This window comes from Zootoca vivipara, chromosome 10, assembly GCF_965207765.1.
Source record: "Zootoca vivipara chromosome 10, rZooViv2.hap1.1, whole genome shotgun sequence".
In the NCBI taxonomy this organism is placed as follows: domain Eukaryota; kingdom Metazoa; phylum Chordata; class Lepidosauria; order Squamata; family Lacertidae; genus Zootoca; species Zootoca vivipara.
In genome coordinates this window covers 35570833-35593896 of record NC_142593.1, presented here as the reverse complement: position 1 = coordinate 35593896, position 23064 = coordinate 35570833, and the positions used below count along the sequence as shown (strand labels likewise).

General features: G+C 41.2%; 1 protein-coding gene and 1 long non-coding RNA gene across 3 annotated transcripts in view; one reads left to right on the top strand and one right to left on the bottom strand.

Annotated features, from left to right (window-relative positions):
• The window catches only part of JMY (junction mediating and regulatory protein, p53 cofactor), a 38619-nt gene that overhangs the window by 12051 nt on the left and 3504 nt on the right, over positions 1-23064 (bottom strand). For both annotated transcript variants that reach the window (XM_035099530.3, XM_060280248.2), the window contains exons 2-5: positions 13690-13863; positions 9800-9950; positions 7786-7955; positions 676-841 (exon numbers count right to left, since the gene is read on the bottom strand). In XM_035099530.3, coding sequence (XP_034955421.3) covers positions 676-841; positions 7786-7955; positions 9800-9950; positions 13690-13863 — 661 coding nt within the window. The remainder of the gene's footprint in view (positions 1-675; positions 842-7785; positions 7956-9799; positions 9951-13689; positions 13864-23064) is intronic.
• LOC148684435 (uncharacterized) lies at positions 1648-4633 on the top strand. Its single transcript, XR_015946236.1, has 2 exons — positions 1648-1788; positions 4558-4633. It is a non-coding gene; the product is annotated as an uncharacterized LOC148684435 (long non-coding RNA).

Genomic DNA, 23064 nt, shown 5'->3' with positions numbered 1-23064 from the left:
AAAATATAGTCCGGCCCCCCACAAGGTCTGAGGAACAGTGGACCGGCCCCCTGCTGAAAAAGTTTGCTGATCCCTGATCTAGATCAACCTTCAGCTGTAATAAACAGTATTGTGTAGAAATAAGATGTTTAATGATATTGGAAGGGGTCACAGAGCCAGAAGGGCTTGAGGGTTATAGTCACACACCAACACTGATCTAATACCACATGAAATCCCAACCATAATGTGACCAGAGCAGGAAACAGGAGCAACTAATGGAAATTACATCAGAGTTGACGGAGACCAAGGCTACAGAGTTATTTTCTCCCAAACAGATATAAGGATTGTGGTGCAGACTCCAAGTGTGGAAAATTCCATTCAACACAGAAGTTACATGTCTCATCACTCTCAATAATAAATTCAACTTAACCAACATTTTTACTCCAACTGGGACAATCTTTGATACCTCAGAAGGAGAAAGAAATCAAAAGCCAAACAGTTAAGGCCACAGTTCTGTGCACACTTACCTAGAAGTGAGCCCTATTAAATACAGTTAGATTCACTTCTGAGTAAATATGCATAAGAACTGGAGTAGGAAATTTGCAGCCACAGGATAATCTCAATAACCAACTTGTACTACAGCAGCCTATGGCATTTTGTTATAAATGATATACATGTAAAATGAATGTATGTCACCTGAAATAAGTCTTTTGATGCTCTCAAGTTGTGCTGTCAGCAGCAGTTCTTCACACTTCAAAATTTCAAACTGCACTTCATACAACTGAAGTTGCAGGTCATAATAATCAGATTCAAGTTGATCCAAATGGGCTATGGCTTCTGTGCCACCTTGTAAACTCTGCATCTGAACAGGAAATATATAATAGTTACAAGATGACCTATTAAATCGTAACTCTGTCACAAAACGTTTGCAAAGCCTCCTATCAAGAAGTATTGTGAAGGTATTGAGCTTTATGTGGGTTTTTGGGGGGGTTATTGGGTTTTTGTTTTTATTTTAATTATTTCTTTGTGGTTTTATAATTTGATTTTATTCTGTGAACCGCCCTGAGACTTCCAGTTATAGGGCGGAATATAAATTCAAATCAATCCATCAATAAAACAAAACAAAAGTATTTAAAGGCATTTTAAATGAAAAAGTATACTACCGGTATTACTACATAAACCTTAGCTTCATATGCATCATCTAACTCTCCCAACTTTATTCAAAGGGACTTTTATCTCCAATATGAGGATAATAATATTGACATATATTGCAAGCCTTTTGGAATGACTGAAATGTACACAATCACACTGAACCCTTGGTATGAGCTATAAAAATGCTAAGTGTAATTATTGCTTTATAAAACTAAAGACAGCTACACAGAAATTAATTTTCACACCGAAAAGCTTATTTGAATAAAACAAGGGCTGGAAAAAAACCAGGACACTTTTTTTCTCCTGCCCCATGAAATACATCCTCACTTTTTGGCAATTTTTCAGACTGCAGAAATGGGAACAACAGGATTTGTATAGAGGGAAGTCTCCCTGGCACACATTCAGGTGCCCTGATGCACATGATGTTCCCTTGGCAGTTGAATTTCAGGCAGCAATGACATCACAGAACGGGCTCTTCACAGCCCCCAAAGGCTGCTGCTCTGGTACCAGTTACAGCAAAAAGAAAATCTCTCAAGTAAAACAGTGACACTGCCACACAATTATTTTCATTTCCCCTTGCTAATTTTGTCGCAGAACCAAACCTAAGAAGAAGAGGAGGAGGAGGAGCCAAACCTGCTGTGAACCTTTCTTGATAAGGTAAGCTTTGGAGAAATCTATTCAATATTTTTTTGGGTTACCAAAAAAAGCCCTATTTTTAAGTGGAAAATGTTTGCCTGTGAACATTCAGTTTAGCCCATGAAGCAATATCCTAATATTCTATTCTAGGTACCAATGCTGTTTTACACATTTTGAGAACTACAAATATTACTTGATGATTTGGTGTTTCTAGCTGTCATCACAAAGACAAGGCCTGGCAGCTACCCATATTCTATGTATTTATATACAAGTGCTTAAAGAAAGAAACTAACTGTGCTCATGTGTTTAAATAAATACTGTAGTTTAAATGTATTTGGTATCAAGTAAAATAGAAACTCAGTCTGGTTTTCTTTCCTTGCATCAAAGGTCTGCATCCACATTTGTCAAATTAGGACCCAAAATCCAGCAGGGACTGCTAAATAATGCAAGCGAGGGAGAAAAAATCGCTAATTATGTTATTAACAATTTTTTTATGACTGATAGAACTACAACAATGATCAGCATTATTTCAGTATGCCATTTTCAAAGAGAGGACCCAAATTTTAAGCACAAATAGTTAAAGCAGAATTATCTAGCAAAAGAAAAGCACACTGGAAAACGTTAAAAAAGAAGAAGAAAAGTCAGCATATAGGACACAATGACAAGACTGTAACACAGAGAAAGGAGAAATGACAGAGAACCATTAGTTCCCTCTATAGGGCATGACACAAACCAGAGGTCCAAGAACCAGAGAAAATATCCAAGACCAGATTTAAAGAGGCAAATAAAGGCGACCAACAGAGGCGGGCCTGGAGTCTTTCCAAAGTTATTTTAGAAGGAGCATGTATAGCAAATATCCAATGATTCATTCTCTGGATGATGTCTAGGAGGTCTCCAGTGCCACCATGGGATGTGCCAAAGCTCAGCCCTTGAGGACAGGAAACACCCATCTACCCATGAAAACTAGGAAGCAGGAATAACCTTTTAAAGTACCTTTCCCCCAAACATTGCCTCAGCTAAAGCATAGTCGATTTTATGCTTGGTAAAAGTGGTTGGAGTAGCCCATATAGTGACCATGCACATTTCCAATGAAGAGGCATTAGTTGAACAGGCAGCAGAGGTAGCTACAGCCCTAGTAAAAAGAGCAGTAACATTAAGGGGTGAAGGGAGATACTAAGCCTCATATGCTGTAGTGATGCAGGCACTGAACCATCTAGATTCTAAATCAAGTAGAGAAGCACATATTTTTACCCAAAATTGTGGAATGAAAGATGAACAGAAAGTCAGATTTCTGAATTAGCTAATTTCTTTAGAGATATATTGTGAGAGCCCTTCAAACATCTGGTTAATGTCCTGACCACTCTAATGAGAGAGTTTATGTAAAAGGAAGAGAGCAATCTTTCCTGCAAACAGTGAAATGAGGAGTTAACTTTAGGCAGGAAGGAAGGGTCAGTTGGAGAAAATACTGAATCCAAATGAAAAATGCAAAAAAACAAAACAAAACAAAACATCCTACCCACCCAAATCTATCGGCAGGACCTCAAAAAATCCTCCTATTTGTTCTGGGTTCCCAGAATGTACTCAGTCTTGTAGGACAGGAGATTGGACTCCCTGTGCATTGAATGAGGCCTAGTTCATTCTCCCCTACACCTTCCTCAGTTGATCTGTAATTTCACTGATGTATTGTCCATAGGCTAACATGGGTGAAGGCAAAAGAGACTGCCAAATGACTGGAGGGGGAACTAGATGGTCTTTTCCAGAGCCCCTAGGGGCAATACAGTCATACTTTGGGTTGAGTACGCTGCGGGTTGCGTACTCGTCAGACCCGGAAGTGTTTACTTACGGGTTCCGCCACGTGCGCATGTGCATAAGCGTTCCTGCACTCTTTGCGTGTGTGCAGATGCGCTCTATCGGCGCTTCGCTGCTCGGGTTGAGTACTTTTCGGGGTGCGAACGGCACCCCGGAATGGATTGGGTACTCAACCCGAGGTACTACTGTATTGAGTCTAAAACAATCAGGACAGCCAGTGGATGTGACGAGAGTGGAACTTGGCCCACAGCACAACTTTGATGCTGGAAATCAGGAGACCAAGCACATTTTGTTGGTTACATTGTCACAATTAAAATGCATATTGTATCTTTAAACATTGTATTAGTCAGCTGGCAACCCTAGTAAGCAGAAGCACTAGAGCCCAACTTGTGGATTTGGCAACCTAGTAAGTACATGTTTGTTAAGATAAATTTATGTTCAAGCATTACATATAATGCTTTTAAAACATGCATCTTATCTCTGTATTCTATTATATCGTTTTGAAAGTTAAAGTTGCATTTTCAACCCAGTTGGATTGAAATTTGTTTGTGAACTTTGCAGAACAGAATGTAACAACTTTGATAAGAAATAATACAAGCCTTATTGACTTCATGGAAACCAGGAGTTACATATGTGTTTTTATGAGAATGATTTCCCTTAAAGAGGGCTAAGAAGCAAAGAAACAGATGTAGCCTAGCAGATGAGTGAGCTGGCAATGTGGACTTTGCTATAAACAAATGGAGGATGTTCCTATGCAAGCAAAGGATTGCAATTCAGAGAAGATTTAAAACTGCAGAAATCCAAAGAGGCACCAGGTATCTGCAGGCCTCATGGTTTTCCTGTTTTTTTCCTTAAGGATCTCTAGCTCAGGTCCTTGGGGTGTGGGTGTGGATGTACTCCATCCTCTGTGTGTGAATTTAGGGTTAGTGTGCTGGGTAGGGTAGTATCTTCACTCCAACTTCTATTTTCCTTTTCCTCTAGAGTCAATCTTCACAAGGGAGAGGAGACCTCACTGGGTAAGTATTTTTAAATAATAAAGCTTTGAGCCTTCATTTTTGGTCTGGTTGTTTGTCCTTTTATTCCCTTGCAAAGGAAGACCACAGGCTGATACCTTTGCATTCCATGTGCAAAGAAATATCCTGAGCCATCTGTTTTTCTGGCCTGATCACTTTGACACACACACATAGCAATGCTGTTGTTCGAGGTTTACTATCCAATTCCATCCCCAAACTATGTTGTAACAAGTTCCTCCCTCGCTTGAAGCAACAAAGGGGACCTGACCAGCAGGTTGTCTAGATAGGAATATATGTGAAAACCTTGCAGACTTGATGCAACACCTTTACCATCATTATCTTTGTGAAGACTCTGGGCAGTGAAGCAACATTGAAGGGTTAGGCTTTGAATTGAAAGTCCCTATACTGTAATTTATTTTCAGCAAATACAATAAACAATAAGGATGGGTGTATGTTAAAGAATCCCCCTATCCCAGAAGACAAATGTTAAAATTTTGCAAAGAAGCGTAAACATGTCTCCTGCTGTGTAAGAACTAAAGACCAGGCACTCTTTAAGGATTCACAGTACCGTCTAGTTAAGATACAAGTCTCTTTGCATTTAATGTGGCTTATTCCCAGTTAAGTGGGTATAGGATGGCAGCCTAGGCTTAGGTTTGGTACTGCAGGGCGGGAACAGGGTTATTGTACCTTTGACAGCTGTATGGTGGGCATAAATTCAACAGGTTAAGCATTTTCTAGGATAGAAATACAGTTAGGGGAAAAGCTTCACCATGACAGTACTCTAATTTTCTGTTACAGCATGCCCCCCATGACAACCTTGTTGTGTTATGCCACTCCCCCAGGCAACAATTTTGTGACGGATGCCCCCAGCACTCTCTCAAAATTCAAAATGTACCCACTGGTCCAAAAAAGAACCGGTGACAACCACAATCAAAGTTCTTCCTGGACAGTAAGCCATAGCCAGGAGGCATGGGAAAATGGAAACTGTTGACCTTTGGGCTACCACCTTTCTTTTACAATGTGGTTTAACTACTTGTTTAGACAGGTGGGAAAGACCACCCTTAATCTGCAGAAAAAGTGTGTGCTGCCCATGGTGGCTTAACAATCCAGCCTCCTGAGAGGGCGAAAATGAAACGGAAATAAACCTGTCCTTCGCCTTAGGAAGGAAGGAGAGACAGTCTAATGCAGAAGTGCTAACTTGCCCCCATGAGCATGGGTGCCCGGGGCCATGGGTGCACCAAAATTTGTGGGTGCCTGGTCCCTTCATGGGGAATTTTGTAGGCACCCAGGGAGTTGGCACCTATGGTTTAATGAATCAGTCTTGATCCAGAAAGGGGTATGTGTGCAAAACCTATGGCAATAATCATGGACAGGAAGATTAGGTTTCTGCTACCTGAAGAGCGCGGCCTCTTTGGTAATTGACGGAGGGTACCACAATCAAATCCTGAAGCTAAGGTGGTTTGTTGACTTTGCTGATCAAACAAGATGGGAAGAAAATCTTCTTTTTTCCCCACCTACATTTTCTGCCTCATCAATCTGTCCTCAGTTAAAACCATTGGTGGAAAGGCAACAAGGATTGGAAAAGTAGGAAGGAAAGCAGAGGCATGAAAAAAAACAGGGGATAGAGCTGCAACAGCAGTTTTTACATTTCTATCATCTGACCTGTCTATTAACAGCAGCCTTAATCCATGGTTACACTGAAGGCCTCTCGCTTGCCATCCAGAGAATCTATGTATATAATAGCATGCACATTTATTTAAAAAAACTAATGCACTAATTCACAACAAGCATGTTGAAACAACTTGTTTGCTTCAAACTTCCAATGAATTACTGAAGTAGTATTTACTTACAGAGCTAGTTTTTGCAGTAATGCATGTCTGGTAATAAATTTCAACGTGAATAAGCACTTTCTTTGATAAATGTCCCTCAAAATGTTCAAGAGAATCAGAATCAATTACCGTATTTTTTGCTCCATAAGAAGCACTTTTTTCCTCCTAAAAAGTAAGGGGAAATGTCTGTGCGTCTTAAGGAGCGAGTGCGTGGTCCCTAAAGCCGAATTGCCCAGAGGTGAAAAGCAGATCGTGCTTTTTAAAAATAATAATAGAAAGAGCTAAAGGCTAACAAGAGGGAAAGAGGAAGCACTGAGCAGCTGATTGCAAGAGATTGGGAAGGGAGATAAGGGACTCTAGCTCCCTTCTGGCCCCACCCCCTTTCCCAGGCCTCCATTGTTGAATGTTCTGCAGAGGGAGGCTGTTTGTTTCCCCAGCAAGATGTGACTGGCTGATCGGATTATCTGGCTGATTAGATTATCAGAAACTGCAGAACTGTGAGCTGAACAGGATTTCTTCCCTTTGCAAAGTAAACTCAAGAACTTTGAGCTGATCCTTTTAAAAATTGGGCTTTTCCTCTTTGCAAAAGAAGCTGCACAACTGTGAGCTGATCCCCCCCCCCAAAAAAAACAGGGCTTTCCCCCTTCCTCCTATTAAAATCAAGTGCGTCTTATGGTCAGGTGCGTCTTATGGAGCAAAAAAATTGCAGTGGGTGAGAGATACAGAAGTCAGATTTTGCAATGTGTCAGTTGTACAAATCAGTTCATGTTATTCATTGTAAAATGGGACTCTGGGGGGGGGGACAGAAAATGCTCAGTATTTTTTCCATACAGGCTGCAAATGGAGACTAAAGTTTTAAATGATGCCATCAATGTGTATGGCCACTTCCAGAGTTTTATAATCAAAAAGATTGCTCCTGACTCAAGAGCTTATAAGCTGCATTTTGACAACAGGGTGACAGTGGGAAGAAAAGGAAGGAAGGAAGGAAGGAAGGAAGGAAGGAAGGAAGGAAGGAAGGAAGGAAGGAAGGAAGGAAGGAAGGAAGGAAAGAAATGTGGCAAGTGTCACAATAATGTAAGCACAAATGGGACACTCCATATTTTGAAATGACTTTTATCTATACAAGGATAACTTCCAAGTTGGGGGGGGGGAATGTTGATACTATCTTGCCATTCAAATTTTCATAGAAAATAAATCACAATTAGCTTCTGCATTCTTGAAAGATAAATTCATTTATGTATATATAAAAAAATCCAGTCTCTCCAATGTCAATGTAGTAGCGGATTTTATATTCTTTTCAAAGCAGTTTGAGGTAACAATCCAATTTATTTTTGTCCTTTAAAAATCTGATTACTCTGAAAAATTACCTCTTCTTTTAACGCATGTTTCTTCTGTTCCAAACAGATTTCTTTTGCTCTCATAAGCTGCAAAGTCTCCTTAGACACTGCATACTGAAGCTTTTCCATTCGTTCCACTGCTGCTGCCCAAGCTGCCTTACCAAACTTTTTCTGGTCTGCTCGCATTCGATCATATACAGCTGTAAAAAACATTTTTTTTAAAAAAACAACAACAGCAGATTTGTCATATCTGGAAATGCTTCATATTTCATTACAAAGCTTGGACTTAAGCATATGTTTGTGTGCAGAAATAAAACAAAATCTTTATTGCTCCTGAGCCAAGGACATAATCCTACACAGGATCAGACAGAGAAGCTCTACATATGGGGACTAAGGTTGGGCAGGTATGGACATAAATGAATTTACTGCCCCCTAAAGAAAATGTATATCCAAAAGATACTATATATTTTGGAAAGTGGTTTGTCTGTCTGTCCATTTGTTCTTGGCACAAGAGTTTCTGAGGTGAGGGTGGCACGCTTTGTCAATGTTTGGATGCCAGATGCCATTCTGAATCAATATGGTGGACCAAAACATGAGTTTGGTTGAACTTTTTTGGTATAGGTTCAGATGCCTCTCAACATAACATCACCAAACACAGCATGAGGGTTCCTGAAGGCAGTAAACTTTGTCACCATTCGGATGCCATTTTGTAATCAAGATAGAAGACTGAAACATCACAATGTTTTACATGTCTAGCAAATTTTGAACTAGTATTTTCAGATAACCTGTTTAGTGACAGATCCCAAGAGCAATGATACATTTCACAAAGATTTTACTTGTTAATGAGATATTACATTGCTTCTTATCTGGCATCATTCTACAAGTTAATTAATTCACAAGAACAATGGGAACATTAATTAACAGGAACAGACTAATGTATACGTTAGAAGTTTAAAAAATCCCTGTTCACTTTGTTAGCAGCCTATAGCAGCAGTAATGTCAAGATCTTTCAACATCAATATCATTTTCAGTCCGAACATACAAGAACTCAGTTTACAAACTGAATCACAAACCAAGCATGTTTTTTTAAAAAAAATCTAAGGGATCTCTACAAATTTAGTGTGAAATCTTAATACCTCAAGACTGAGAAAGAGTTGAGTAAGTTGAAGGCTATGAACACAAGAACGAATCGGACAGAGGGATGCATAAATGAATATCACTCTGAGAAGTGGCCAGTACACTATAATGCATAGAAATAATATCCTAGGAGGGAGGGGAAGAAAGAAGAGGTGAGAAGGAAGGAAATGACTCAATTAAAGCCTATGCCAGCCCTTTCCCTACTGCTATGAACCATCATGTAAATGTTTTTGAAGACTTTGAGAAAGAAGGAAACTGTAAGATTTCACTTTTCCAAAATGATTAAGCTTCAAGAGCCAAGAACCATTGCATCAATCCACATTGTCCATATTGTGCAATGGACTTTGTACAAAAGCAGCATGACTGTCTCCATGGAGGCAGCCTGCCATCTTTTACCATACAATGTTCCTGGGAGACTCTCTGTTACAATGCAAGGAAAAAATATGGCTGCCTCCCTGGGTACAATCCCATCTCTCTCACTCTCCCTCCTTTCCTTAAACAAAATCATCATGTTCCATTGCTAGCATGGGCAACACTGGACCCATTTTAATGCATTTTTTCTGGCCATCCCAGACAGCTAGTATATGGGTTTTAAAAAAATAAATAAATGTAATGTTAGACCTCATATTGTAAGTACTTAATGAAAAGAATGTGCTAAACCTGTGCCATTTTTTATAATCCACATGGAAGGGCAGATTTAATCTACAGATGAATACTTGTGAAAAGTGACACAAACCAGATGAAGTCTTATTTGTCCATCTCTACAAGCAATTCATAAAAAAAGCAATGACAGTGATTTGAGACAAAGTAAGAAGGTGCAGCTATAAGACCTTGGATCATGTAAATAAGATTTCCTAGTTCTTAAAAGGTCTTCATTGGAAAATATTAAGCAGTAAAACTCCATTACCTTTCTGTGCTTTTGCTGTTATTTCAAAATATTTAACAGTGAGGTCTTGAATAGAAAGCACAGCCATGTGGGCCTTCCGCTGCCAGTCTGCATCTTCTTTTTGTAGACTCTCAATTCTTCTAGGTCCCAGGTAATCATTCTCTATGGATATCTTAAAACAGATCAGTCCATTATATCAACCATCAAAGCTTAAAGGCTACACAGAAAACTTCAAAAAGGTAAACTGTTTAACAATTATTATATAGATGAAATAATTTAATTGGGAAGAACAGATGAATGATCATGTGCTTTCCAGAACGGCTTAGAAATAACTTAGGGAGATAAATCTCACGAGCAAATTCTAGATTTGGGAACATTAATGTTTGTTTGTTTGTTTGTTTGTTTTTAATCAGAGTTGAGCTTCTAGCAGAATATCACTGCAGGCAGACTACAATTGTTTCCTAAATTATTTGCTCCTAGCTACTAATCTAAGTAAGCATTACAGCATGGGTAAATCTTCATAAATGTGCATCGGATCAAAGCATGAGAAACTGACTTTTTGAAGTGACAAGCTCAGTCACAGCACACTCATATACTCCATCTGTTTTCTACCAATGGAAGGAATCAGGTAATAGGATGAGACCCACTCTTGAGATAAAGGTTTGGAAGGGTGAACAATACAGCTACTTGCTAAGAATTCATAAGCAATCAAAGCTCCCACAGAATGCTACTGTCTGGAAGAAAAAATTTCCAAGACATAATTTGCACTGAGAGGCACTCTGCAAATCAAGTATCACATGAGTAGTTGCACAAATCCCACCCTACTTCTAATGAAAAGCTTTTGCATGGGTCTGCAATTGTAATATATCACTTTTTTGTGGGGAGAGCATGCTTAACTTGGGCTGTTTCTCCTCACAAATGAAAATGATTAGCATGTTAGTATGGATAACATGCCATTCATATATTAAAAGCATATTTTGCCACATCTCCCAAACTCTACCCCTTAAATGATCTAACTGGTTTGGTTTGAAGACATTTATAAAAAGGCATATTAGGAAAGCAATCTTACTCATTAAACACAATTATACCCTGTGTTCCCTATCCTTAGAACACTATAAAAATGCTAGGGTGCCTAAATTTTTAACTATTCCTTGTACAAAGGACAAGAGCAAAATGAAACATCAACTCATCTTTGCTTTAACAAAGGTTTTATTACACTGGTAGGTGAATTCACGCTACAGAAAATTTGATTGGTACATCCAATCAAAGTACATCCACAGAACTGTCTTTTAAAGGGTATTATTATTGTTTCAGGATTTTCTATATGAAATGTGCTTGCATGACTATTAAAATTAAAATCCAACTTCTAAAATGGACTCTGGTGTCTCCTACATGATTCCAGCCTTTGTTCAAAGAAAGAGGCAACTGTGGGGGAAATACTTTGAAACATGTAGGTCAGTGGTTTTCAACCAGTGTGCCTTGAATGATAGTCAGGGGTGTCGTCGGCAACACCAGCCTCTGACCCTCTTTCCTTCTCTCCCTCTTCTGATGCCCTCCTGTGTCTCTGCCTCCCAAAGGCTTGCACAACTGTTTATTGCAGCAGCCCTGGCTACAAGCTCCCTAGGCAAATGGTGCCTCTGGGGCTGGCCAGGGGGTGTTTCCCAGGCCCCTGTGGGGCAATGTGAGAAGGCACCTCTCTTTGGGGAGGGGGGGAGAGGCTAAAAGACCAGGGGTGGCAGCTGCGGCTGCTCAGAGAACGCCCAAGGAGAGGGGAGAGGAGAGGAGGCTGAGGAAACACTCCAAATGGGAGGGTGTTTAAAAAAGGGTTGAGAGGCTGCCAGCTCTGCAAGCAAGGGGCGACATAACAGGGTTCCTGAGTCCCACATGGATGCTGCAGAAATAATGTAGTTGGTCAAGGGAGCCGTGGACTCAAGAAGGTTAAAAACCTCTGATGTAGGTGATTAGCTACTAAAGCACAGTGCCCTCCAGATGTTGTTGGACTATTACCCCCATTAGCCACAGTCAGCGTGACCAGCAATTAGGAATGATGGGAGTTATAGTCCAACATTTGGATAGCACTATCCCTGTGCTATAGACTCAAAACCCATACAGTGGTACCTCGGTTTACAAACACAATTGGTTCCGGAAGTCTGTACTTAACCTGAAGCATACTTAACCTGAAGCGAACTTTCCCATTGAAAGTAGTGTAATGGAAAGTGGATTAATCCGTTCCAGACAGTCTGTGGAGTACTCAACCTGAAGCATACTTAACCCGAAGTATGAGTGTAATTGGTTCCGGAAGTCCGTACTTAACCTGAAGCGAACTTTCCCATTGAAAGTAATGGAAAGTGGATTAATCCATTCCAGACAGGTCCACGGAGTACTTAAACTGAAAATACTCAAACCGAGGCGTACTTAAACCGAGGTATGACTGTAGTTGAAAGGTAGAGCTAGAGGTGTGTTCCATCTGTCCCAGGCAAACTTTTTGAAAGATAAAATAACCAAGCATATTGAAGAACAAAGAACAGGCTCTGCTGAAGTGGAATCAACACTCAGACCCTGCTTGTGGGCTCTCCATCCTGTGAGAACAGGATGCTGTATGAGATGGGTCAATGGCCTGATCCTGTTCTTATGTCCTTAGAGGCGTTTGCCTATAGTGGCTGTATGCAAAAGCGGTCATGTGCAGAGTGGAACATTTGCATATATCAAGAGTTCTCATATCTGAGGCAATGAGAGTAAACATAACTCAAATGAGAAAGGCGGGGGTGGGGTGGGGTACTTCACTGCTCAGTCCCTTGCCCTGCCTTGCTTAAGTCTTTGCTCTAAACAGTCACCTACAGCATGAAGCTTCTTGTGTCAAAGAGCTCAGGGCTACACTCAGAATGACAGTAGGACAAAGCACTTCAGTAACACCTCAGGTGGTTAATGCTTCATTATAAGAAGAGTGGTCCCAGCCACCTTGTAGGAGGCAGTCTTTAGATCAACTCTAATAACATTAGAAGCCCTCCTTTGATGCAGACTATTGTAACAACTATAAATATCAACAACCATCAGCCAATCACAAGTTTTCCCTTTGGGGGTTATTTGGGGATTCTACGGGTGGTAGAGCAGAGCTTTCCAAACTGTGTTGCAACACATTAGTGTGTCAGGTGCAGTGTGTAGGTGTGTCACGCGAATGCTTCCCGCACTCCTCCCGGGACTGGAAAGGGGTTAGTTTAACCTCTGATTTGCTACCGGTAGTAAAACTGAATTAATGTGTCACAAAATGATGCTTGTCTAAAAAGTGTGTCACCAACATGAAAAGTTTGGAAAGCTCTGTGGTAGAGGATCAATTTTAGTTTTTATGAGCACCATTAACTATCAGGACCCATTCTGATCTGGCACCCAAACACAAATGGTTTTTTTACACAGCAGGTCAGTGGCTTTTTATTCTTCAAGAATTCTAGTCACTGGCCTATGGTTCTGCCATTTTCAGATGTTCACCTGACTTTAACTAGATCTCTATTCTGCTGCATATGGCTGCTACCACCTGTACTGTTTTTATTGTTTTAACTGGACCCATTTTTATTCTAAGTCACTCTGGATATTTTAACAGGAAAGCAGCACAGAATTTAGATCAATCAATAAAAGCAATAAAAATATGGAATTCCAAATAAAAATTCCAAACTCTCCAAATCCATGCACTAAATATAAGACAGGCAGAACATACAAGTAAATACAGAACTCAAGCTTTCAAGAATTTCAAACAGAACCATCACAAGGTGATTTGAAAATGACCAAAATTTCTAAAAGACAAAAACAGATTATGTATAAACACATATAACACCTTTTAAGATTTATATTAATTTTATCCCCTTTGTTATTTTTCTAAATAAATAAATTTAAATTATAAGATTTATGTTAATGTGTACCTTTATCTGCTGTCTTCTGAGCATTGCAAGCTCTCTCATATCTCGGAATGGCTGCAGTAAGTACTGATAAAGTTCTGTAGTCGCTTCAGCAAGAATGCTATATGCTTCATCTTCCATTTGATATAGTTCAAGCAGCTCTACCATGCTTTCTGTATTCTTGTGTTTCTCTAGGAGCTAAATAAAGAGAAATAATAATACATCAAATCATAAACACATTTTTCCTGCTATCAAAATGCAACCAGATATAATGACTAATATTTTCAAGTTTTGTATTCTGATACCTCGGTGAATAGCACCAGTATCACTTAATCCTACTCTCTCTCTCTCTTTTGCATAAAGTTATGAAACTAAAAAGGGGTCAACAGGGCAATCCAACTTAAAAGTAAGTCATACTGAATTCAATGAGGCCAGATAAGTGTGTTTAGGATTGTGACCTAAAATATTTGATCTCCAATTTTTTGTCAAGCACGGAGGAAATACACCGTGTTAGGGAGGCATTCGAAACCATGGTCTGACAGAATGAGAGGAGTCTGAAGCAAATCTCTGGCTGGGCTCACTCTGGGTTTAATGCCTGAAGTCCCTCATCCTGTCCAAGTAAAAAATAAGCTGGCATAAGCCCCCTAAAAGGGGTCTGGTGGCCCGGGGGGGGGGGAGACTTACTCCTATTCCAAACTCTTTCCACTCAGTCATGTGACCTAGCAACCCAGTGGAAGTTACAATGGCAAAAAGGGTAGAGTAAGTCATATTCTACTTTAAAGGCTTTGATCCCCTCTGCCAGGCTTGGGCTGGCTCAGCCAGCAGTAGCATCACTCCTAAATGGCTTTTGAAATAGGGGTTAGTTAAAGGTAAGCCGCTTCTGGTGAACCAGAGCAGCACACGGAAATGCCGTTTACATTCTCGCCAGAGTGGTACATATCTATCTACTTGCACTTGATGTGCTTTCGAAGTGCTAGGTGGGCAGGAGCTGGGAAAAACACTGGGAGCTCACCCTGTCACAGGGATTGTCATTTAGCAAAAGACATACCATTAGAGACGCGGGTGGTGCTGTGGTCTAAACCACAGAGCCTAAGGCTTGCCGATCAGAAGGTCGGTGGTTCGAATTCCCGCAATGGGGGTTAGCTCCCGTTGCTCGGTCCCTGCTCCTGCCGACCTAGCAGTTCGAAAGCACGTCAAAGTGCAAGTAGATAAATAGGTACCGCTCCGGCGGGAAGGTAAATAGCGTTTCCGTGTGCTGCTCTGGTTCGCCAAAAGCGGCTTAGTCATGCTGGCCACATGATCCAGAAGCTGTACGCCGGCTCCCTTGGCCAGTAAAGCGAGATGAACGCCGCAACCCCAGAGTCGTTCGTGACTGGACCTAATGGTCAGGGGTCCCTTTACCTTTTATACCATTTCTACATTGCACTAAGTTTTTTGTTCTTTCTGTAATAAATAATAATAATAATAATAATAATAATAATAATCCATCCTGCTTTAGAAACCTCTGCAAACTAATTTTATGTAGAAGTATATAATATCTATTCTGCATCGTTTCTATGTTCTCTACAATTTTATGATGAAATCTTCCTAAAGTTAGAAACCTAGTTTGATAAAGAAAATTTAACAAGTAGAAACTAAGAAAGACAATTTGTTTTTCTAAACTGTCCAGAGCTTGAAGATGTATAGTTTGTCTGTAAATATTTAAGACGTTGAAATATGTCACTGCTAAACAAGTAGTGAGGGACCCAGGTGGCGCTGTGGTTAAACCACTGAGCCTAGGGCTTGCTGATCAGAGGGTCGGCAGTTCGAATCCCTGTGACGGGGTGAGCTCCCGTTGCTTGGTCCCAGCTCCTGCCAACCTAGCAGTTCGAAAGCACCTCAAAATGCAAGTAGATAAATAGGAACCGCTACAGTGGGAAGGTAAACGGCGTTTCCATGTGCTGCTCTGGTTTGCCAGAAGCGGCTTTGTCATGCTGGCCACATGACCTGGAAGCTATACGCTGGCTCCCTCGGCCAATAATGCGAGATGAGCGCGCAACCCCAGAGTCGGTCACGACTGGACCTAATAGTCAGGGGTCCCTTTACCTTTAAACAAGTAGTAAAATAGAAAAATACATAGCACGATCTACTCCCAAGAAGGTACAGCTGCCCATGCACAGAGGGACTGCCACAAATCTTATCAGAGTGCGCTGTTCGCATTCCCGTCACTTTGTGGGTGCGCACAGACTTGCCACACGAAGTACACTAAACGTGAGTAATTTGTACCAGGCAAGGAGCTGTGGGAGGTGCACAGAAGCCTCCCATTCCCAGTACAGTAATGGCTTGGCAGACTGCAATGTGGGGGAGGGAGGGAAGCAGGGAACTGGGCTCCACTGAGTCCCATGCTGACCTTTTTGTGCACCTGCAGCTGTGCTCATGAAGAGGTGGATCATACTTTTATATTATAATCAGGGAGAAAATTGAAAGCACATTTGAAGCACATTTCCCAACTTTCCAAGAATCTCGGGAGCTGTAGTTCTGTGAACTATTAGTGGTATATTACAGCTACCAGGATTTCTTGGGGGAGGGGTGCTTTAAATGTATGGTATGTATGCAGCCCCAGTTTTTCAGAGGCCAGGTCTAGCCAGCTCAGTAGACTCTGCATTCAGGCCTCACCACCTCTCAATCAGCAGATGTACTACAGCAGATATTCTCCAACGCTATGTACTCCTTACCCCATCCCATGGTACCAAAACCTGAAGTGTTAGGTCCTTGAATGCAAAGTATGCCCAAAATCCTGCTCAGTCAAAGGACAAGAGCTCTTTATCTTTGTTCCTCCATATCCTTGTTCTTATGTTTTAATCAAGTGACTCAAACAACAATGAATAACGCAAACCATATTCTAAAACCATGAACAGGAAACAGCTGATCAGACAGTTTAACAGCCCCTACTAAGAAATGCATAGTTCATATCAAGACAAAACAAAACATAATTTACCTTTGTATATTCCAAACTGGAATACAACTTCTCATGCTGTTTTATCTACCAATTGAAGTACTGTATAAAAACTCTATAAGGCTATGCCTTGATGTTTACTTATTTAAAAGTAAAGTGGAAAGTGTGGGTATAAGGGGAAAGCAATGTCCATGCCCCTGACTGCCTTTTAAAGGTTTTACAATATGTAATCAATATACTGTACAGAACTTAAAGAACTTTCATAAACGCTTACAGTGGAAATCTTTTCTGGACAGTCACTAAGCTAAAAGATGCCAAGATAAGCATCTGATGGAACAGAATATATATTCCAAGATAAAAGATGCAAGAAGACACTTGCATTTATTATTTGCACAATATTTCTTTTATATTCTTCAAAGAAATCTCAATAAAACTAAGGCTTCGACTGACAGAACTGCCTGGCTAGCTCTGCTCACACAGCAGGGCTTTTGTCTTTTGGCTCCTCCCCAAAGCAGAAGTACCCAGTATCTTATGACATACTACTTGTAAAATTAAGTAGAGTTTATAAACAGCTTGCAATGTGGTATAAAGGTAGAGGGGAATTGGGACAAGGGAGTGAGAATTAGGCAAAAGTGTGCTGTGTACACAAACCCTCCACAGTTGTACCCACTGAATAAAGTAAATTGTTACACCAGCAAGTTATGGCCATAGGCTATTACATGCTGCAGTACCAAGTTTTAAAACGAAAGACAATGCATAAAGGACTTCTCTAAAATATGCAGGACAAATTTTGTTTAATATGACATCTGTCTGACCCACCTGGCAGCAACACTCCTGAGACATTATTCATTACTTTTTATCCCATCCATAATCCATCCCTCCATGGAACTTAAGAGTGGCTTTCTACCCTCACAAAAATCAAGGCTGGAGAACAGTGACAGGTCTGAGGGCACACTATAAGTTTAATACCTGAATAAATATTTTAACCTGGTTTTTATACATTCCAACCCTACTTATTAGCCACTGTTAACATATTCACCACTTGATTTGACTATCTTGCCTAGGTAGACAGAATGTAGATTATACTATGCTCTCAAATACTCTATTATATTACTTTGTATATATCAATTATTTTTCACCAGTAGCAAAAAGTAGACATACAGTGGTACCTTGGTTTAAGAACAGCTTAGTTTGCGAACAACTAGATTAAGAACGCTGCAAACCTGGAAGTAGGTGTTTTGGCTTGTGAACTTTGCCTTGGAAACAGAACATGTTCCGCTTCCTGTTGAGGGTGTTCCATTTGTAAATTGAGTCCCCCGCTGCTATGGGAAAGCAAGCCTCTGTTTAATAACACCTTGGTTTAAGAACGAACTTCTGAACGGATTAAGTTCGTAAACCAAGGTACTACTGTATATGGTAACTAAAACTGTGAGATCACAAACTTGCATCACAAGATAAAGCAAGGAATGTACACACTTATACCATACCCCATAATCCTCCAGATCAGAGCTATCCCACTTCTGACAGCACAGTGGGATATGATGCAAGGGATTTTCCTCCCTTTGATTTCCAATGAGGGGGGCTTTAAAAATCCCCACTATATTGAGGACCACCAAACATGGGATATAATGTTAGCACCAAATCACAGCACACCAAACCTCCAACAGGAAGACCATAATTCAAATAAGACATATGACAGAGGGTACAACTCTCTGTCCCTGTGTTACACTATTTAGAGCTGCAAATGAGAACTTTGCACTAAACTGTCCTCAGAACCTTCTGGGACATTATTAACACTTCTCTACCTAGAACCCTGAAAAGTACTCCTGCCTCAGGACTCTCGACCCAAACAGCCAACACCCCACTCCACAACTACTGTGTTTCTCCGAAAGTAAGACACCATCTTATATTTATTTTTCCCAAAACAAAACACGGTGGCTTATTTTCAGGGGATGTCTTATTTTTTATTACGTATCCAGCCTAGCCTCTTCCTTGGTGCCCTCCAGAACTGCATCTATCACTACGTCTTATTTTTGGGGTATGGCTTATATTGTGCAAATGCTTAGAAATCCTGCTACGGCTTATTTTATGGGTATGTCTTATTTTCGGAGAAACAGGGTAGGACTGCCAGGCTAAGCAGGTGCTGTGGTTAAACCACTGAGCCTAGGGCTTGCTGATCAGAAGGTCGGCGGTTCGAATCCCTGTGACGGGGTGAGCTCCCGTTGCTTGGTCCCAGCTCCTGCCAACCTAGCAGTTCGAAAGCACATCAAAATGCAAGTAGATAAATAGGAACCGCTACAGCGGGAAGGTAAACGGCGTTTCCATGTGCTGCTCTGGTTTGCCAGAAGCGGCTTTGTCATGCTGGCCACATGACCTGGAAGCTATACGCCGGCTCCCTCGGCCAATAATGTGAGATGAGCGTGCAACCCCAGAGTCGGTCACGACTGGACCTAATGGTCAGGGGTTCCTTTACCTTTACCTTTTATCCTCTCCCTTGTCTCCTACCTACCCCTTTTGTCTTCTGGGTTTCTGGGGGTTTTCCTGTTGTTATTCTCTCTCACACAGCTACAATAAACCTACCATTAGAATTATGGACTGGTCATTTCTTTGTCAAAGGGCAAACGGGCAAATTTAGCAGGGGATCAAATACTTCCCCCCTTCACTGTAGTCCTATACAGTTAAGCTCCCAGTTAGCAAAGGCCAGGCACTCTGCCCCCAGCCTTCGCCACTGCTGGCCAAATACTCATCAGCAGTTTTGCTTTAGAGCAGGGGTCCCCAAACTACGGCCCCCGGGCCGGATGCGGCCCAATCGGCCTTCCAATCCGGCCCGCGACGACCCCCGCCGCCCGCTGCCGCCGCCCGCTCTCACAGCGCGCGGCGCAGCGACGATCTAAAAAATCAGCAAAAAATCGCCGAAAATCCTTTGTGCGCATGCGTATGGGCCTCTCCCGACCCGGAAGAGGTCATTTCTGGTGCACTTCCGGGTCGGGGGAGGCCCATACGCATGCGCACAAGCGATTTTCGGCGATTTTTTTTCCGCCCGTGTGCGTGTGCGCATGCGCACGGGCGCGCACTCCCCCGCCCTCCAGCCCGCTGCGCACGCACTCCCCTACCCTCCGGCCCACCGTGCGGTCGGCGCGGCGGGCACCGGCCCGCCGCGCGGTAAGTCTGGGGACCCCTGCTTTAGAGGAACAACTGCATGCATGTTCTGGATTCCAGTGCAACCCCAAGGGATGAATATAGATATACACACACACACACACACACACACACACACACACACACACACAGAGTCACTGTATTCCTCTCCTTCCCACATGAGATAGGGGAGCCTGAGGCACAAGTGCTGTCTATACATACAGGTAGCACCACTCCCTCTGCCCCCACCCACGTACAGCCACTGAGGAACTATGAGCTCCGGCTGAGATCTATTGCTCATTCTCCCTGTCTCTCCCTTTGTTCTTCACAATCTCCCCCACAGCTACAGGATGAATTTTACACCCTGTTCTATGCAGGTCCCAAACGAGATCTACACCATGACCAACAACAGTGATCAGGGTGTTCCAGTTATTCCTCCTCCAGGTAGTCTTCTATATCTTAGCAAGCTCAATGAGCGACACTCATGCAACAGGCAAAGTTGTTCCTACCAATGGCATTCCTGAGATAGCTCAGGTGGTAGAGCGTAGCATGCTTAATCTCAGGATTGTGGATTCAAGCTCCACGTTGCAAAAGATTCCTGCATTACATGGGGTTGGATTAGATGACCCTCATGGTCCCTTCTATGATTCTAAGCATAGAGCTGATGCTGGTGTCATGAGTGACACTGAACCTAATATGCTGCTGTCTGATCAGCCACTGTCCAAGGCACAGAAAACTTGCAAGGGTGACTGATGCACATGCATCTTTTCAGGGTACATTTCATCCCAGATAAAAAGGCATTGACTTTGCACAATTTTTTATCTTGTAACAAATATTAGGTGGCATTCTTAAACATCTTTCCATGTACACTCTTGTAACTTACACAGTTAAATCTTCTCAGAAAACACATATTACTATCAGGATGTCATCAGTCTCTGGAACTGAGAACATGACAGTTACAGTACATTGGAGTAGAAGACTATTACAACCTAAGCTCAGTTTAAAACATTTCAGATGGAGATAAGCAGTAAGAAAAGCATTTTAAGGCCTACCGCCCCCACACAACACATGCCACAGTCTTTATCAATTCGGATTCTAGATTACTCTGGGCTTAATTGAGCAGAAGTTTTATCTTTTCTAAAGTACAAATGCAGTCATTAATGCCCATTTGAATTATTGGTCCTCTAATAAAGTATTTTAATAAAGATAAAGCATTACAGTTGTTATATAAAATAAAATGACTGCACCTCACTTACTTATTACATTGTGATTAAAGCTGCAGAAGGATAGGTAAGGATGAAAAGCCTGGAGTTAACATTTACTAGGTTTTTTTAAAAGCACCTTGATCTACAATTGTATACAAATTTATCAAGGAGTCAGACCTATTGAGAACAATCGGACTTACTGCTGAGTACACATGTATAGGCTTGCACTGTTAAAATCACAGGCAGAGGAAATCACTTGGCTACTGAGCTGTCCATCTTGATCCCTTAGGCATGTAAAGTAGGGGAAGATGGGGCTCATCAACCTGGGAAGGTGGGAGAGGGAAAACTCTGATCCTAAACCTCTGCTGCCTTCTGCATTCATGAGAAAGGCTTTGGGAGTAAACCCCATCGAAAAATCTGTAACTGATTCTTTGTGCAACATCTTCGGGAGGAAAAAAAAGACTAAGGAATAAACCCTACTCAAATCTGGAGTAGAATACAGATGGATGGCGCCTTGTATGCCTCCTTCCGGCAACTCCTGCAGTAAAGCTGGTGGCAAATGTATTGCTGTGCTTTCCTTGGACATCAGGAAGGCCAAGAGGGAGGACTTGTCATCTGGGCAGTCCACGACCTCCATACACACTGCCCAGGCTTGTGCCCCAAAGCGGTCACTTCAGTGCTGCGAACACAGCAAAAATCATGTGGGAGGCAGCAGTTATGAGTTACCAGTCTCTGCTGCAACAGAGGGCACTGTGATTTTCCAGTGGTTTGACTTCATAGTGAAGAACTTAAGCAAATGATGCTTTCTTTTTAAACATAAATCTCCGGTGTGGGAAGACAGGCCAGAATTCCGCTCCCTCTGTGTGATTGGCCTTTTTAAAAAATTACTATACTTCTTTTTAGCACAAATCATAGCCATTCTTTTATTTTCATGCCTCGAAGAACATTTACAGTGAAGTCCTCATATTTTATTTGTTTACAATTTTGATCTTTGCAACCTGGATTCTAATGCACTGCCTCATTAAAAAGCATTGCATAATTTAGAAAGATTTAGAAAGATTTAGAATTTAGAAAATAAATCTAGTACAGAACTGATCAGAACAAGTTTTAAATGTTGCAGAGTTAAACTTAATCATATATTAACCAACTGAACAAAGGACTGGCAGTGTTAGCAGTCTAAAACAATAAGAATTTTATTCAAACAAGTTGAGTCATACATACAGTAGAATCTGTCAGTTAGAAAGAGTTTTAGCATGTCTAATAACATCACACATTTCTGAATATCTTTGTTTTCTGTAATGTTCTTCATTTGTTTTATGCTAATAAAATATTATCTCCATTAATGTTTATTAAATTTGTATAACACCCTTCATCAAAAGAGCACAAGGCAGTTCACAATATATCATTTTATGAACAATGTCAACTTTTATAGTTTCCCTTTGAAACCAAAGCTACATTTTCCTGAAAGTTCTACTACCTTTTTAATCACACAAATGCCAGAATCCATTATCCCTATCTCCATCTCTAGTCCCTTTCAAAGTGCAGGTGGCAAAAGTAATGTGAAAGAAAATATATATGAGCTTGGTTAGGTTCATATTTCAGGAAAAGAGTCTCATCCTGAAGTATGGAAAAGCACTGCATCAGAATTACACATTAATATTAAATGGCTGTCATCTGTTGTTCCATTATCATGGAATAACTTAGCCAAATGAGATATGAGCTTCTTGTTTCAAAGAAAGCCACTATCAAGCATGCAACAGACAGTAGAAACCTGAGAGCCAAAGGACAGAGAGCTACCTAAATGATCTTCTTTCTTAAATATGAAGCACATTTTAATTAAAGATGGGTCAATTTACACCGCATACATACACTAACAGAGATACTGTCACCAGATATGGATTAATATTCACTGGATTAAATTAATTGAGTCACCAAGAGACAAGAGGGCTGCCTTGCAATTAAACACAATATCCTATCCAGTTGGGTCATGTCTACACTACAGGTTGTGGTGGGTGGCACTGTGGTCTAAACCACTGAGCCTCTTGGGCTTGCCGATCAGAAGGTCTGCGGTTCGAATCCCTGCACTGCTCTGTCTCAGTTCCTGCCAACCTAGCAGTTCAA